The 18,077-nt window shown below is 29.3% G+C and overlaps 1 protein-coding gene and 2 long non-coding RNA genes across 3 annotated transcripts in view; 1 reads left to right on the forward strand and 2 right to left on the reverse strand.

The window, feature by feature from the left end:
- The first annotated feature begins 3,222 nt into the window (after positions 1 to 3,222).
- Positions 3,223 to 8,978, forward strand: LOC126899793 (cyclin-dependent kinase 5 activator 1). Its single transcript, XM_050675001.1, has 2 exons — positions 3,223 to 4,103; positions 5,555 to 8,978. Exons 1-2 carry the CDS (start codon positions 3,429 to 3,431, stop codon positions 5,888 to 5,890), a joined length of 1,011 nt encoding a protein of 336 aa, XP_050530958.1. The 5' UTR covers positions 3,223 to 3,428; the 3' UTR covers positions 5,891 to 8,978.
- Positions 8,979 to 9,424: 446 nt separating this feature from the next.
- LOC126899980 (uncharacterized) lies at positions 9,425 to 14,449 on the reverse strand. The gene is made up of 3 exons (XR_007702765.1): positions 12,901 to 14,449; positions 10,715 to 12,785; positions 9,425 to 10,614 (listed from the first exon to the last, which is right to left on the reverse strand). It is a non-coding gene; the product is annotated as an uncharacterized LOC126899980 (long non-coding RNA).
- Positions 14,450 to 17,416: 2,967 nt separating this feature from the next.
- Positions 17,417 to 18,077, reverse strand: part of LOC126899972 (uncharacterized) — a 2,620-nt gene continuing 1,959 nt past the window's right edge. Inside the window, exon 3 of the long non-coding RNA XR_007702764.1 lies at positions 17,417 to 17,615. This is a non-coding gene — a long non-coding RNA (uncharacterized LOC126899972). The remainder of the gene's footprint in view (positions 17,616 to 18,077) is intronic.

Consider the following 18,077-nt stretch of genomic DNA (forward strand, 5'->3'; position numbering starts at 1 on the left):
GTAATTTCATTATGTAAACATTTTTATTGAGAGAATTTATCCAATTTCAACGTCCTCCCTTCTGGTACTAGGGTACCGCTAAACTTAGCGCTGGCACTGGTCTATGCTGACAACATAACATTTAACTAAGAATTGACAAATTTAAATTGATTATCTACTAGTTAACTATACAATAGTTAACTATTTAAAAAATTATAATTAACTATACAGGGTGATTCTTTTAACACTTACAACTCAATATCTCTTAAAATAATTATTTTTTTGTAAATATATATATATATATATATATTAGTTGATAAGACTACAAGAAATAAGGGAAATTTATCATAATAGATAAATAGATTTACATATGTAATTACTAAAAAAACCTAAAAAAAATAATGTTAAGAGAAATTCTATGACTAGTGTTAAAAGAATCACTTTGTATACAATTGTTTTAGCAGAAAGTTCTTGCTTATTGTTAACTATCCTAGACGTATTTAGAAATCTTACATCCAACCTAAATCAGAAAAAACGCCTCCCTACTCTTGACTAAAATTTTCTCTGCGATAATTAAAAATATAGATATATTCTTATGACAAGACCCTTATATTTTCGTTTCTCATAACATTTAAGAATATTTGATATTTACATAAAGCCATAGTCGTCCATTGTGTATTATAAAATTTACAAAATAATCATTTTTTAATTAAAAAATAAAAAAATATATTTTTATTAAATTATAGTTTGAGTTCCAGGATTAAGAGCATCAATTTTTAGAGATTAATGATACAATGATTTGTTTTTTAGCTTTGCATCGAAGCTAAAAAACCTATCATTTGATATATTTTTTTTTATAAATTTAACCCTTTACCTGCTCACAGGGTGGGATTCAAAATAACAACTTTTTCAACTTAACTTTTTAAAATATTACGGAAATACTGACACTTTTATATATATCTTAAATTAAATATAATGTATTATACTTTATTATGGAAAAAAAAATGTTTGGACATTATTATGTCTGCACGGTGAAAAAAGTTACTAAATGCTATTTTTGTGTAAAAATTCTCGATTTTATATTTTACATTTTTTAATTTAAAATGCTATAACTTTTTGAAAAATGTATGGATCACTGCAATTTTTTATGAGAAATAATATTTATATACCTATTTCATTCGACATATATTTTTTTGGACCATTTCCCTTAATACAGGGGGTGGGTTTCAACACTTAAAAAAGCACTCGTTATTATTTTATAATCCTCTTAATAGTGCGTCCTAGTTAAAATTTTTCAGAAACATGTAATGATATGCAAATACGGAACACTCAAAATATTATATGAATTATAATTCTCTGCGTTTTCCTGAAAGTCCTGAAAAATCATTAAAATCATTACGTGCATAATATAATTTGCACAGAATAATTGTATCCGTAAAATAAGCGAAGGTTAAAAAAAATCCAGCACAAGGGGGTCCGGCATAGTATGAACGTGGCATAGTTGGGTCAAGTATGATGTCTGACAGTGATTAAAATCACTATCATAAAAAACGTTTCAATGCAAATCTGTAGATAGTGTTTAATTTTAAAAAATTGGTGGATTATTCCAAAAGCTACATGATCTATAATAATATTTATAATATATAAAGATTTTTTTCAGATTTATAAAAAAAATACATCAAATGATAGGTGAAGACATCATACATCTATAAAAAAAAATTATATTGTTCCATATATTTTTCAAAAAGTTATAGCATTATAAAGTTAAAAATATAAAAAAGTATTTTTTTACAAAAATCGTATTTTTTTTATTAACTTTGATGTCTGTTTTCACCNATAATATTTATAATATATAAAGATTTTTTTCAGATTTATAAAAAAAATACATCAAATGATAGGTGAAGACAAAATAAAGTTAGACACTTTTTTTTCTTTAATAAAGTATATTACATTAGCTTTAATTAAATAAATATATAAAAGTGTCAGACTATCAAAAATTAGGTTCAAAAAGTTCTATTTTCTATATGCCTTTTTAAGTTTTGAACCCCTCTCCTGTATTAACGGAAATGGACCGATTTAAAAAAAAAGTATGTCGAATGAAAGAGATATATAAATATCATTTCTCATAAAACATTGCAGTGATTCATACATTTTTCAGAAGGTTATAGCATTTTAAAGTAAAAAATAAAAATATAAAATCGAGAATTTTCACACAAAAATAGCATATTATGGTAGCCATTTTCACCATGAAGACAAAATAAAGTCCGAAATTTTTTTTTTCCATAATAAAGTATATTACATTAGCTTTAATTTAAGATATATATAAAAGTGTCAGTATTTCTGGAACACTTTCAAAAGTTAAATTGAAATAGTTAATTTTTTGTGAAAAAGTTGTCATTTTGAATCTCTTCCTGTGAGCAGGTTGGGATGAAAATATATCAATTTTTTTTTCTATCAAATGATAGGTATAGACATTATGCATCTATAAAAAAAAAATTATATTGTTTTGTTCATTTTTAAAAAAGTTATAGCAGTTTTAAGTAAAAAAAAATTGTAAACATTTCGAAAATTAGTGTTTTTTAAATTTGTAATTGTTTTGGAGTTTTCCCCCATTTACGGGGAACGAGGGAAATTTTTTCAATTTTTGAGGGTAATGTCTTCGACTAGATACTATTTGTGATCCTTTGACAAATCANCCCCATTTACGGGGAACGAGGGAAATTTTTTCAATTTTTGAGGGTAATGTCTTCGACTAGATACGATTTGTGATCTTTTGAAAAATCGTTGGAAAAAAGCGGTTCGATGAGAACTGAGAAAAATCATTAAAAATACAAAGTGTTCCTGTAGTAATATGCACTTTATGTGGATTTTGAGTATTAACCTAAATATCTTTGGAGTCTGTTCCCCTCGAATAACAGTTTGGCATATTTAGAGCTGTACACATATAGTGGAAAATATTTGTTCAACAACAATGTACAAATAAAAATGAAGAACACAGAATACTTGATAACCAAAGGATTGGTTGTGGTCACTAGTGCATTGCGATGGTGTCGAGGGATGATGGAGTGATAGCGCCCCCGTATAAATCGACAGAGGCAGTAGTCGCTGCGTAATTAATAATGGCTGGCGGTCGAGCGCTTGCGCAACACACCGAGTGGTCGGGTATCGACCGACAGCGTTGTCGTCGTCAAAAAAAGCTCCCTGGACCCACCCCCGCTGGCGCCGCAATATTATTTTCCATACAGTTCGTGTGTGAGTGTCAGTTCGCGCGCACAAACGGTGTGGGGGTGCAACTCCGTAAAGACACCGTTCCGTCGGGCAACGGAGCGCCTGAAACTATATCCGAATGTGGATTTCATCATCGGTGGTTGCAGCCATACCGATATTAACCGCCATTATACAATACCGACTCTAGTGTGGGTTCATATCGGCCGCGCGGTCGCCCCGAAATGGGAACCGTGCTAAGTATCAGTCCGAAGGACCGCAAATCCGTCTATCCGACCATGGCGAGCAGCGCTAGTGCGACAGAGTTCTCACTCAATAACTTCACATATGAGCAACTCAGCAAACGCCGAGACGTGACTAGCAGGAGCATATCAATGATGTTGCCGGCCAACATCAATATTAATAACAACAACAATAACGTGGAAAATAAAATGGTCGAGCGGGGAACGTTGGAGAAGAGCTTAAAGAAACACTCGGCTTTGATAAACGCGATCAGCTGGAAAAGGTTTAGTACGTCCCAAAACAAAAAGAAAATTGAAAATAACAATTGCATTAACGTTGTTGGTACCATTAAGTCTACGAAAACCATTGTCCGCCAACCGTTGGTCGACAATAACGCCAATCTAGAGAAAAACGTCCGCCGGTCGGCTACCACTACAGGATTGGACGTCATCAACAACAATGAGAAACTTGTGCCTCGGGCTACTATGGTACCGTCACATACGTGCCACAGCCTGGTTCCCCGAAAAACGGTCATCCAGGCATCCACGTCAGAACTGCTCAAGTGCCTGGGCATATATTTACACCATAAGTGTTACAAGCTCAATGATTTTCAAGCCGGTGATGCAGTCATGTGGCTGAGGACGGTTGATCGAAGTCTGTTAATACAGGGATGGCAGGTATGTCAATTACATATTATTATTATATTATATGCGCGTGAACCGTATGTTTACGGATCATAGCTTTCAGCACCCCTCCCTGTCCGTTCTCCCAATTTTACGCATCGTATTGTCACTGTCTCATTGATATTCTCGTGGCGCCACAGTCGCCGTCGTAACACTTTGCAAACTATTTACCGTCGTAGAACCCCACGACGCGCCGCCATTCCACTTGTGCGAGATGCGTGTGCCAGGCAGTGCACGTCGCGTGATTTACACGGGATATAAGTGCCATTACTATTATACTACAGACTGTTGACCCTGACGATAGTGCTCAGTAGGGACCCTTGCCCTCTTGATGGTCCGATGACGTGTACTATAACTTAGAGTAAAAACGCAATTTTCTGCACCCCATGTACGTAAAACCCTTAGGGAATATAGTAGCAAACGGGATTCTAAAATACCTTCAGTTCACCAAACCAATAAATTACTGTAAATATACATTGGTGTAAATAGTATCGGTTACTTCAGAAAATGGAAACTATTTTTCCTGTGGGGTATGTCAAATCCCAAAGGTATTTCACACAACTCATAACGGAACTATCGAAAATCATTTTTTTTTAATAATTGCTGTACGTAAGGTTTTCTTGTGAGAAAAATAAATTCATATACTTTTTTAAACTCCATGACCTTATTTAAATTTACTAAATAGTAAATTCAGGTACACTCAAATAAAATATAGGATATATATCATGCTTTTTTTTAAAAAAGATCTTAAACAATATTCAGCTATTCTAAGTAAAACAAATGTTTGATGATTAAAAAAAAAAATAATAGAACTCGTTTTCTGGATAACTTTAAATGATTTCTCCTTCCCACTAAAAATTGTTCAGCCCACTTCTGTTTGCTTAGAGATGTTTATTAATATTTTGCTTCAATTCGCAACAATTTAAGTATATCAGAATATCTAAAGAGCTTATAAAATGTTACTTTAAAATAGAAATACTTAAGAATTTCTAATAAATTAAGTGAGTCGTTATAATTATAATAATGACTTCACTCATAAATCGAACTACATAAACATGAAAATCGTGTAACTTAGCGATTTTTTTTTAATTAAGTAACTGTTTCTCGTTTCAAAAACAATCTACCTGAAAAAAATGATTTTAATCGAATATTTTTGGCAATACGATTCAAAGTTTAATCTAGCTCATATTTGCAAAATATGTAGAATGAACATCAAAAAATAATTCGAATTTATGTTAATAAATACACGTTTAATTTTTTTTTTGTAATTTTTGTAAATTCAGAAAAAAAATAAAAATAAATGTTTATTCTTAAAATTAAAATCTTTATTTTTAGTTATATTATCTAGCCCTACTTAATTTTATTAAAATAAATTTTATATTTTTCATAAACAATTTATTAATGTATAATAGATTATGACAAACAATTTTTCTCTGTACTTTCAGGATGTACCATTCATAAATCCAGCCAACGTTGTGTTTGTATACATGTTGGTCAGGGAGTTGGTTGACGAACGAGTAGTCAACGAGCAAGAACTACAAGCGGTCGTGCTCACGTGCCTGTATCTGTCCTACTCGTATATGGGTAATGAAATATCGTATCCGCTCAAACCGTTCTTGGTGGAGGATAGCCGCGACGCGTTCTGGAACAGGTGCCTGAACATTGTCCGTACCATGTCGGCCAAAATGTTACGCATCAACGCGGAACCGGCGTATTTCACCGAAATCTTCTCCGAGCTCAAATCGTGCGGCACCCTCAGCATTGTGTTGCAGACAGCATGATGAGCTGCCAAATTAAAAATTTTATTCTAAAAGTGTAACATAAATTTATGTACATTAAATTACATTAACGACATGCACAAATCAAGCCGGAACTCTTTTGCAAAACACTGTCGCAGAAGTTCTAATTTATTGGTAATCCTATATAGTGATGCATTTATAGATTACAGAGGGCAATGCTCCAAGGTTTCCATAATCAATAGAACTGTCTGTTCACATTTATTGGAGTTTCATAAAAACACCCCGAGAAAAATAACCCTCCGCCCTCGTGTTATTAAACAAACTGTACACCGAGGGTAGCGGCTGTCATGGAGTTGGGCTAGAAGAGGGTCACTATAAACGAAGGGTGTTATTTTATTCTAAGGGCAATGCATCGAAGTTAAAACGCACAACGTCTTCGTTGAAAACAAAACGAAAAATAATCATCAGTCTTCGACAGAGTTTCGCAAAAGGAATTCCATACATTCAAAACTCATTAAAACGAACAACTTGTATGGAGCAAGATATCCATCAGCCTGTGAGTGTTATGGAAATATTTTACTGGCGTACACTCCAAGAAATACTCCATTGGCGCAATTAATAATCTTATAGTAGACTTCCAGATCTTTTTTTACCGGACAAATGTCGTTATTATATTTTTAATGTTAAAAAAATTACAATTTGTGAACAACAGTGATTTTCAAATTGGCACATATGCGGGTAAACCATGTAAATATTCTAGAATCAAATATATATTTATGATATAACCCTAAGCACGCATAATGAGAAATACATTATTATTTTCGTTTTTAATTCGATTTGTTTTAAACATAATCATGTTTTCGAGGCGATTTTATTTATTTTATTTCTTGATAGTTCAAACGTTAATAACTGGCTTTCCTATGGGACCTTTTACTGCGTTTGAAGTATCGTAAGGCACGGGTTCAAAATTCCTCCAATTTTAAAAGAAAGAAAAAAGTTTTGATTATTATTATTAAAAAAAATTATATTTATAATAAGATAATGTTTTTTATGTAATAATTGTAGATATAAAGAGGTTAAGTAATGGAAATTGAGAGCATGTATTAAAGTTTTCATAATAACTAGTTAAATAAAATTATAAAAAAAAAGTATTTTTGAAAAAAGTATCGTTTCTCTTTAGAAAAAAATTTTAATTATTCTAAATGATATATTAAGTAATAATTCTATTCCATACGGACATTCCATTAACTTAATGGCACGTTTTGAATTGTTTCAGAATGCGTCCCGTGATATTTCAATTTTTTTTGCCTTCATAAATGAACTAATAAATATTGTTAGTAAATTAAATTCCCTCTCAAAAGACTGAAAAATTGATAATTTATTTTTCCTTGATATTTTTACCCTCTTAATAGTGAATTATTGTATTTGTTTATAATACCTTCGTTTAAATAAATATAATGATAATTATAGACGGTAATTATTTTATATTAATAATGTACACGCATAAGTGTATGTAATATTAAATTAAATTTAATTTTAAGGCTGGGATGTTGCAATTCCTTAGGCTATAAGGACATCACATAAATGTTAAATTACTGTAAACTTATTAGATGTTTATACTTATTTTTTTTACAGATAAGCTCTTAGTTTTAAGTATGATGAATAAATCGTTACCGTGACATATGTGGCCATTTTAGTATACAGTGCAATTGTTTCCCGTTCAGTTGCGCCAGGTCACATCTCCGTATGGAGTCGGTGATTGAGCGTTTGCTGTAGTGGGAGAGTTACTTGAAATTTAGTTTTAGAATTCTTTGAACTTTATTGTTTCAATTTGATTTTTGTTTAAACATTTTAAACGTTATTTCTAACGCGGTCACGTGGTTTTGAGTGAAACGTGGTGGCCGGAAGTGCGAGTGTCGTCTCTAGTCAGTCGTGGTCGTGATTTCGATTGTAGTTTCCTCATGAGAAACCTTCCAAATCCGACGCGGCCTTTTAGCCTTAAGTTATAGTTTTAAGTCGATATTATTAAGTTTAATTTTAAGATTTAGACTCTAATGTATGTCTTTTATAAGATACTGATTCCATTAAAGTTCTCATTTCCATTCACCACGATAAAATGTCGCGTTACACTCTCTTCTGCTCCCACATATTTCAATGTTAAACACCGTCCAAAAACTCTATCAACAAAGTTCTATATTTGCAACGAAAAACATTTATTACTTTTCATAATGTCACATGAACACAGATTTAAACCGTATTTAAATTAGTGTGCAATTAATTTTTAGTTGTACGTATTTATAATATGTATATAATTGTAAGTCATTATTTAATATGTATTGATTGGGGGGAAATGGTAGTCCTGGCGTTGGTTAATGGTCATATTAAAATATTGCATAATACATAATGCATTACATCAGGACAATCATTTTTCACCCGGGTTTTGGTCGTTTTAATTTTTGTTTTTGTTAAATGTATTTTAATTTAAAATTACTTTTTATTTATGTTGTTGTTTTTTTTTTTAAGAAAAAAACATAAGAGGCAAGCTTCAAATGATCTCATGTTTTAGCTTTTCATGACGACCACATTGGGAATGTCGTCGTTTAGTTTTTGTCCCCGGGATGATCCGAAAAGGATTTCCCTTTCTCGCGGCATGTACTTAACCAATTATAATTCATATTCTTTATACATTCATATTATTATTATTATGATGATTATATTATGTTATGGTATTAGCTTAGCTGGGCTTTACCCGATCGTGTGCAATTTAAATTTAAAATAACAAAAAAATTCATTAGACAATACTTAAATAACGAATATTATAATGTTCGTGTAGGTTTTTCTGTTTATTTATTTTAAAATTATTTGAAATCTGATATAAATAAATTGCATAAATATAATGTGTTATATTTTTATCAAAATTAACGTTACATAAATTTGAAAGTATAAGCATTTGTGTACTCTTGTCTTGTATTAAAAAATACTTAATGTGTTTTGTGTCTTTATACAAATATTGTTATTAGGCTTACGATCATAAAATAATTGTATGTTTGTGATTCTAGTCATTAATTAATTTAATTATTTTTCAATGTTTCATTTTTTGTTATTAAACAAATTTGTGTTAAGTGATAATTTTGAGATCTGTTTTTCATTTTAAATGACCTTATGTTCATTATATTTTAATTAATTAACCATTAATACTTTACTTATACAATGAAATACCTATGACTGGTTTGGTTAAAAGTTAGTTTTTCGGTGTTAACGTGTTTGTTTCTACATAAAACTCACTTAATCAAAATACAAGCTTACGTGAATTATCTAGAAATGCTATTCAAAAAAATTCGCTATACAATAATAAATTTTTGTCGTATGATAAAAGTACATTCTTATAATTAAAGGGTAACAAAATTCAAAATTTTGGTTTTATATCATGTCTTATGTCAATTATTTAAAAAAATCTATTGATAGCATAAAAAAAAAAAATTAATATATCAATACAATAATATGTTAAAAATTTTACAATATATATTTAATTTTTAATACATTTTTTACGTTATACCTCCTATGTTCTTTTAAAATAAGAATATAATTTTAAGTATATTTGTGGAAACTAGTAAAAACAATATTTCTTCAACCACACATCTTAGTACTAAACTATTTGTATAAACTTGTTTTATGTCTTTTAACCAGTGTTGGAAATAAATAAACAAAAATTCATCTAGATTAGATATAGATATTCGAATAAAAGGCCATCTAGATGAGATAAAGATATTTTGATATATAACTATTGAAATTAAAGATAAAATAATTTATCTTTTATCTATATAAAATGTAGATAAATTCCTTTTTTCATTTATTAATAATATTCTTAACGTTTTTCCTCCCTTCCATTCTTACTTTCTCTTAAAAAAGCTATCTCTAAAATGTATCGTCAGAAACAATTTTTCCTTATAATAAACTTGATATTTACTCATTATTATCTTGTTAGTTTCTATTCATTTTATTTTGGGTCGGTTCTACCTTATTTATTTGACAAGATTTTTACACCAAATGTCTACCTGTCGCTACTTCTTTATGGTCGAGGGAACCAGTAAGAGGTAAGGTGTGTGTCAATATTATAGTTCCTGATAGTAACCCATCTAGTAAATAACATCAAATAGTACTAACATTGTAAGATAGGGACTGAATGATCCACTGCGCCACTCTACATCCCAAACTTGATATTTACTATAATTTTTAAAAATAAATCAAATTATAGTGGGCATAAAAACCAAAAATTATACATTTTTTGGCAAAAACGATTGATCTTAAAATATTTTGTATAACTAGGAAACATCTTCATCATTAGATAGAATTTTCGGTTTTTTGTATACTACAGATTCGAAAAAAAAGACATTCCGACCACTTGTCCTCTACAAGTAATCGGTCTTTTAAGTAAAAAATCATGTAATTTTTGATAAATATAATACATTTTTTTTTAGTTTGATGCATATTTGAACATCATAGCATTTTATAATAGTGATTTTAATCATTGTCAGATATCAATCTATACTAATCTAAAAAAACACCATACGCTGGATCCCGACTATATAATATACTATATTATAGTCATATTATGACCTTTTAAACTTAGGTAATGTTTTTTAAACTCGTATTGATATAATGTCAATATTATTTTTTTCATAAAAATACACCGCTTAGTTCTATAGAAGAATGTCCTTTATAGGGACTTTACATCAGTTGATAATATAAAAAATGAAAAAAAAAACCTCCGTTTCCTTACCNAAAAATACACCGCTTAGTTCTATAGAAGAATGTCCTTTATAGGGACTTTACATCAGTTGATAATATAAAAAATGAAAAAAAAACCTCCGTTTCCTTACTTTGTATCACTCAATAGGATATTATACAAAGAAGCCCATGATGTATTTTTGGTCATCACTTTATTGAAAAATGACAGGAACATAAATTAAAATTACACAAGATTTAGTTAGAAGTTAGTACAAGATATTTGCGTTTTATGGTTTTATCTTAATGTCTTTTTCTTCTTTTTACTGGCCTCCATCCTAACTAATTGATGTCAGCCACCCTTATCCTATACTTCACTTAACACGATCTCCCACATCAACCAACCTCATATCGCATTCAATATCATCCCTCTATCTCTTTTTGGTCATCTTCTACATTTTCTTTCCTTTAAATTCATTTCCACAACTGTTCTTATAATTTTTCTTACGGTTTTATCATAATGTGTTTTGTGAAATTATACAAAATACGATAAATAAATTTTTGGGTAAGATCAATACATTTTAAGTACTGTAAAAAGTACTCGTAAATTAATATTTCTAAATTAATTTAGCTAAGATAAAATACAATATTATTTTTATCTAGATTTTTCCAACACTTTAAATTAAATTATTTTCATTTAATTAATACGATATTTGATTACAATGACAAAACAATCTGAAACATTAAACGGCTATAATAAAAAATAATAGAATATAAAGTAAATTCTTAAGTTATAAAAAAAAGGTTGGTGTTCATAACTACCCCCGCCCCCAAAAAAAAATTCAATATAAAATTGTTTTTTTATACATGTTTGTCATAAAAGTTATCAAATATATAACTTCTTTATAATTTTTTATAAAAATTATTATACAAAATTATTAAATATCAATTACATACTAAATTTAATCACTTTAATAACTATTAATAAAAATATTATCCTTATAAATTATAAAACTTATCGGGGTATAAACAAGGAAAGAGGAGTTCATTTTAATTTTTTTAAATTAAATACTATTTACATAAAAACTTTTATTAGGATAATGATTTTAATCCCTATCAAATATGTTTAGACATTAATAAACATTATTCTGAAATCTAAAAATGTTTTTTATGTACTAGTAAAATGATCTATAATTATGGAAAATATTTACTTGTAAAAAAAACAATTGAGAGCGCTTTTATATATTTTTTTGTGTACTAGTATTATACTGCTCATGTATCCATAACATACACCAATAAAAAATTTAAGTAACGACCTTACGAAATGTATTAATAATTATTACTTAAATCAACTTTTGAAAGTAATAAAGGAAAATAAGTATTAATAAACAGAATGACAAAATAGTTAAATTTAAGTTTTAAAAAAAATTCCAAGTCAATTTTGTTTAAAAATTAACTAAACATGAATGTAATTGTAAATCATAAAATTTAGGTGCTAATACCTACCGGTATTATAATTTAAATATTTAAAAATTAAAAGCAAAACATCAAATTTTGTTATTTGAGATGAAAATAAAAATAACATTAAGAATGCTATTTAGAAGAGAATGAAATTATAATGACATAGAGCAAAATGAAATTTAAAGTTATTGTTTTCTATTTTATATGATGTAATGAAAATATTTCAATAAAAGTTTAAAAAAAAATTTATATAAATTGTTTTGTACTTTGTATATAAATCAACAAAAATAGCAATAAATGAACAAATAACTTCATTCATAGTTAGAGATTTTATAAAAGTTGTAATTTAAAAAAAATTGTCTCCTTAACCCCATTTAAAATTATAAAATTAAAAAAAATTTTAATTCAGCTAACTTAATAATTAATAATTTGACTTTTTAAATAATTAATAACCTTTAAGTTAAAGCAATTTGTGATCAGTTTTTTTTTTAATTCTGGTCCACTTTGTAGTGGCGCTGATGTCAAATTTTACATAAATTACATAATAAAAATATTTTACTAGTTTATACCACTTCCAAATGTTTTATAACCATTTATTTTTTTGTATGTTTATTATGATTAATGATTATTAATTATTTAATCGTAATACATGACTATAAAGATCAGCGACACTACTTTCGATGACAATTTTTTTTATATTTTCCTATAATAGTATCAACATATTGTTTAATTTTTTCTTAGAGAGTAATTCCTGCGAAAAATTCAGTTTTGTGTTAATGAGTTTTATTTTAAAAAGAACATCTAAATAATGTAAGGTATAAATAGATAAAGTCATGTATTTAAGGTCAATAAAATTTGATATTTACCTGCATTACCTTCGGTACAAAGACCATCTCATTTAGAGGATTTGTTTATAATTGGAACTTTCCATGTTTTGTACTTGTTGCGTTTTATAAGAACTATTATAAATATTATTTTGAAATACTATTGTCGAATTTGTGTCAATATTTTCGTAACATAATGCACGTACTGTGAAGTTCACAGTATGAACTTCACTTTCATAATTCGCTTTTAAAATGTAATTTTGATTACTATTACAAATAACTTATAATTAAATATTTTTATTTCTTCTTTTTGTATTACAGCTACCAAGGTCAAAGAAGAAATAGGAATCGGCATAGATATACTTTTATACTAAGTGAATAAGAGTTGTAAGTTATTCATTTTAAAACACTAAATGAGTTTACTAACAAAATAAAAGCTCCATGTATCATGTTTGATAATATAAGATTGCATTAGAAAATCGAAAATTAGTTTTTCAACTTTGTAATGAACTAAACTAACATTTAACAATAAACAGCTTAAACTAAACTTACTTACCAAATTGTATATATCTTGAAAAACCATAATATTAATGTATATTATATTATGCAATACCAAGATGAAATATGGTTACCTTTGGTTTCTATCAAAATAATCATTGTGATAAAATTTCTAGTATATCTAAATTATAAAAAGCACCTGTTTAAAATTGCATTTATTTGCATATTTTACCTAATGTACATTTTATAGAACATTGTCACATAGATGATATTAGGTATGTGCACATTCTAATAGAGAAGTTAATGAGAATTATATTATCAGAGCTGTATGTCTGTATAGGGGTTTACAGATAATTCATCTCTAAAAATAAAATTCCCATAAACTTGTACACCAAAATAAGTTAGATTATTTTGAAGAAAATTATTTTAATTTCTCACTCAAGAATAAAATTATTAATAAAACAAATAAACTTAATTTGATAAAATTAAGATAGATTAAAAATTACTTTATAAAACGTACCTGTTTGATATACTTTATAATTGATTATGATAATAAAACAATTCTGGTATTAATAATTAATTTAAAATTCAATTTAGAAAGTCAAAATTCATTCATAAAAATTTATATCTTACCATGTTGACGACTGTGGTTGAGTGGTAAAGATTTGATTCGTGGTATCCATAGAAAAAATAATAAGAAAGTGAAGAAAACTGTTACATATGAATTTAGCATGATAATATTCTTATTGATGAGTCTAAGAGACATAATAACGTCTAAGAAGAACGATGTTTGTGCTGGTAAACGGTAATCTATATCCGAACAACACCGCGGCCAAATGATGAATGATTGCGCGTACCCACAATCACATAATTGACTATTTATATACTTTGAGGACTATGCGATGTGTAAATATTGTATGTATACATATGTATGGTAATGATGACGTATCGCACTTAAAAAAATAATAATACCAAGGCAGACGACCCAATAAAAAATGTGTAAAATGTTGATATATTCGTCTGCAGTGTCAATACAACCATGCGTTTTCCTCGTGCATGTTTTGTTTATTTTTGTTCGTTTTTAGACTGATAAGGTGAGAAACTGTGTCGCCATTGGGGAAATTGACCCAATTGTGCATCATGCGTTGCATAACATACCCATGCGTTTTTCTATTTACAAATACAAATAATGTTGTGATACTGATACTGATTCACAAGAACGAGGACACTACTTGTGTCCCTGTACCTGCGTGATAATATCACGTCACTCTTACTGACATTTCCAAGAGTCGGTCATGGATTTTCTTGTACTGATTATGAGTATAGTAAAATATTTGTATCATAAGTGTTTCTCTATGTAGTGCGTATTCGGAGATAAACTAAGTAGATCGTAGCCTAGGGGAGGCTTTTTTATGGGGCAGAATTTTTGAAAGGTAGCTTTTTTGGTATTACGATTTAAAAACTATTATTTAATTTATTTAAAAAATTTTGTTCAAGGTTTTCCAAGTAAACATAATAATTTAAAATAACTTTTCCCGTATTCATAGAAAATATTGTATATATAGTCTTGAAAAAATTATTGATATCTAATAATATTATTTATGTATAGTATATTAAATATCAATTAGAAAAATTAGTGAACATTTAAGAAATACTGGATAATAATCAATGGGATGAGCGGCAGTATAGAGGTGCCAAAGAGCTAAATACGCCATGGCGTATTTCAGAGAATAGGACATAAAATCAATAGCGCGTCACTGATTTTGTGAAACTTTCTATATTTGAAAATATAATCGAATTTTTATTTTTAGTTATTATGTCTTATAATATCTTGAATTAGGACTAGATTACTTTAAAGCTATAAAATGAATATTACATGATATATAAACTTATATAACATTTTTTTAATTAAAAATTTATTTCTATATCATACATGTACACTGCATGGCAAAAACATAAAAGCACAGTATTTATATATATTTTTGAAAATATTAGGATTTAAAATACTATATCTGTGACGTTTCCTTCATTGCAATAATATTTCAAATAAATACAAATAAATTACCATATAAGAAATTTTATTCAAAAGAAATTTTAATATCGGTTGTAAAAACTGTAATATTTTATAATAATTAAAGAAATTAATATTCCTAAAAAATATAAGAATATGAGAAGAAGAGTCTTGTGCTCTTGTTGTTTCTAAAATGTTTCTGTACTTTACCGTATCCTTATATTTAATGCTATGAAAACTATAACAGTTGGGTTGGGTTGAGACAGTACTGTACCATGTTGGTGGAGGTGAAGTTTATTTTGGCGGTCAAACCCAAGAGGTCGTAGAAAAGTTCGAGAAAATACTTATAAGTACGTGTGACTTCTCATTGATGAAAAGGAAAGGCCCTCCACGTAGTAAGCCGCTAGTGTATTGGTGAACCAGCGATATTGCACAGTTTGCTCGAATTATTTCTGCATCACTCAGGAGTTACTCGTAGGGTTGGACCAAAACCCCCTCGCTGGGAGGTCATTACGTTTTTTACTGAAGATGAAGTGGAAAGTGCGATCAGCAGGATGAGGAAACGGAAGTAGGCGTCTGGACTAGATAATTTTAATAGTAGTATTGTGACTCCGTTACATACTGTTGACCCTGGCAAGGTATGTAGCCTGTTTCAACCGTTGTTTGGGAGCTAGGTATTTCCCAGTGCAGTGGAAAGCTGCGCGAGTAGTGCTGCTAAGAAAAGATGGGAAGATGGCAGATGTTTCTTCGTCGTATATGCGGGTAAATTTTTTTATCTGTAGGAGTTTACCCCTAAAGCTGGATTTTCATATCCCTATTCCAGAATTCTAGTTGACACAGGTTGGAGACTTCAGCAGTGGTGCGGCTTTGAACCCGGATGGGTTCTAGGCCAATATCATAACAGAGAGATGTTCGCGTCGGCCACGACCAGTTGGGTTTGGGTTTGGGTTCTGGAAGTTCACGCCGTCAGTTAAGCGTGCCAGATTCATGGTGTCGGACTCGTTTGGGCTTGGATTCAATGTTTGAGGGACACGTGGGGATGCACTATTCCGTCATGTGCGCATGACCTTTAATTTAGGCAGACGTTCGCTCTCTGATCCCAGCTTTAGTCTTCCGAATAGGAAGACCGAATTTGGACTCCTGGCCAGAGTGGTACACCTTAAATTACATCTAAAGAGCAGTTTTGGTGTTGGGCCTCTGCGAACACACTCTAGGAAAGGTTCCTGGTATACTGGGTGGGGAAGGCCTGCGGCGTCACTTGTTATAACCGTAAGCAGGTCGCGCTGCCCCCTTTCTTGTTATGATAGGTAAATAGCCTTCAGTGCAGACTCCGGAAATGGTTAGTAGACCCAAGACTCCCCGCACCTTTTCTTCTGATGGCCGGGGGGGCGAATTGGCCCCCCCAGACGGCAAGGAGTATTTATGACTGTTTTAAGGTCTATCCCAACTATTTGAAGTCGGCTCTACCTTATATGATTTCACAGGAATTGATTTAGATATTAGTAATTTTTAATTATCGTTTATCAAATGTACTTATGGAAATCCAACCAGAGAAGGGATTAAAATCTGAACATACTTAATACTCATAGATTTTATCCAAAAAACAACTAAAAAGCCTAGTCTTCAACTTTAACACTACAAATTACTCACAAGTATTACCTAAATATTATAGTTAAATAACTATAATAATAAATAAAACAAAGATTAATCACATGAATTATTTTAAATAAGAATGCTACATTTTAAAAAATAATATCAAAATGTTTAAACAAAGTTTTTAGGTCTATTATTAGGCCAGTCAACGAAGGAGTAATTTTGGCGAATAGCGGAAAAAAATTCACAACAAAATTTTTTTTTTTAAATTAAGATATCTATAATGACATACTAAAAGTCCTCATTCATTGGAATTGAGCTTATTTTTACAGCCTTGCAAAAGTTCAAAAATATGAGCTTTTTTAATTTTCTCAAAAAATATTTAACTTACAAAAAAAAGTTTCGTACAAAAGTTGTTTAAAAGACAATTTTAAACAAAAAAGGTAATTTTATTTTTTCATTTAAATAAATATTTTTCAAGTTACATTACATTTAATATGAGTACTAAAATTTATTTTTCATTTTACGGTTACTTTTTAATCTTCAATCTTTATTTCTATTGAATTTGTAAGCCATTGACCTTAGCGATGTTCACATATAATAGATCATTTAAGCCCTGTTTTTCGGCAGCCACAATTTCTACCAGCTCCAGCACCTGACATAATATAAATGTTGTTTGGGAACGTACAATTTAGCGTTTGGTTTAGTTTAAACAATGTAGCGTCAAATCAATTACCTACTCTATCGGTTGTATTTTAATATACACTACACTTTAATGATACTATAAATAAATAAACTCATACATACACACATATGCATTTATAACATTGTGTCTAATGTAAGTATAACGTGATTTAATTTTAATTAAAAAAACCAAAAAATTGCTACAATAAAAACTCATTCTACATATATACAAAACATGTTTTTATTTATAATCACAACATATTTGACAAAATATACTTTATTGATTAAGATGGAATTATATATTTATTAGTTTGTTATCACCTTTTTACAATAAGGTGTCTCTTATTTTGATAATCTTTGAAAACCATTGTTTTTAGCTTCGATGCGAAGCTGAGAAGGTATTAATTTTACCATGATGTGTTTTTTTTTTTTT

Source organism: Daktulosphaira vitifoliae, unplaced genomic scaffold, assembly GCF_025091365.1.
Source record: "Daktulosphaira vitifoliae isolate Bord-2020 unplaced genomic scaffold, ASM2509136v1 Scaffold_1, whole genome shotgun sequence".
Classification (NCBI taxonomy): domain Eukaryota; kingdom Metazoa; phylum Arthropoda; class Insecta; order Hemiptera; family Phylloxeridae; genus Daktulosphaira; species Daktulosphaira vitifoliae.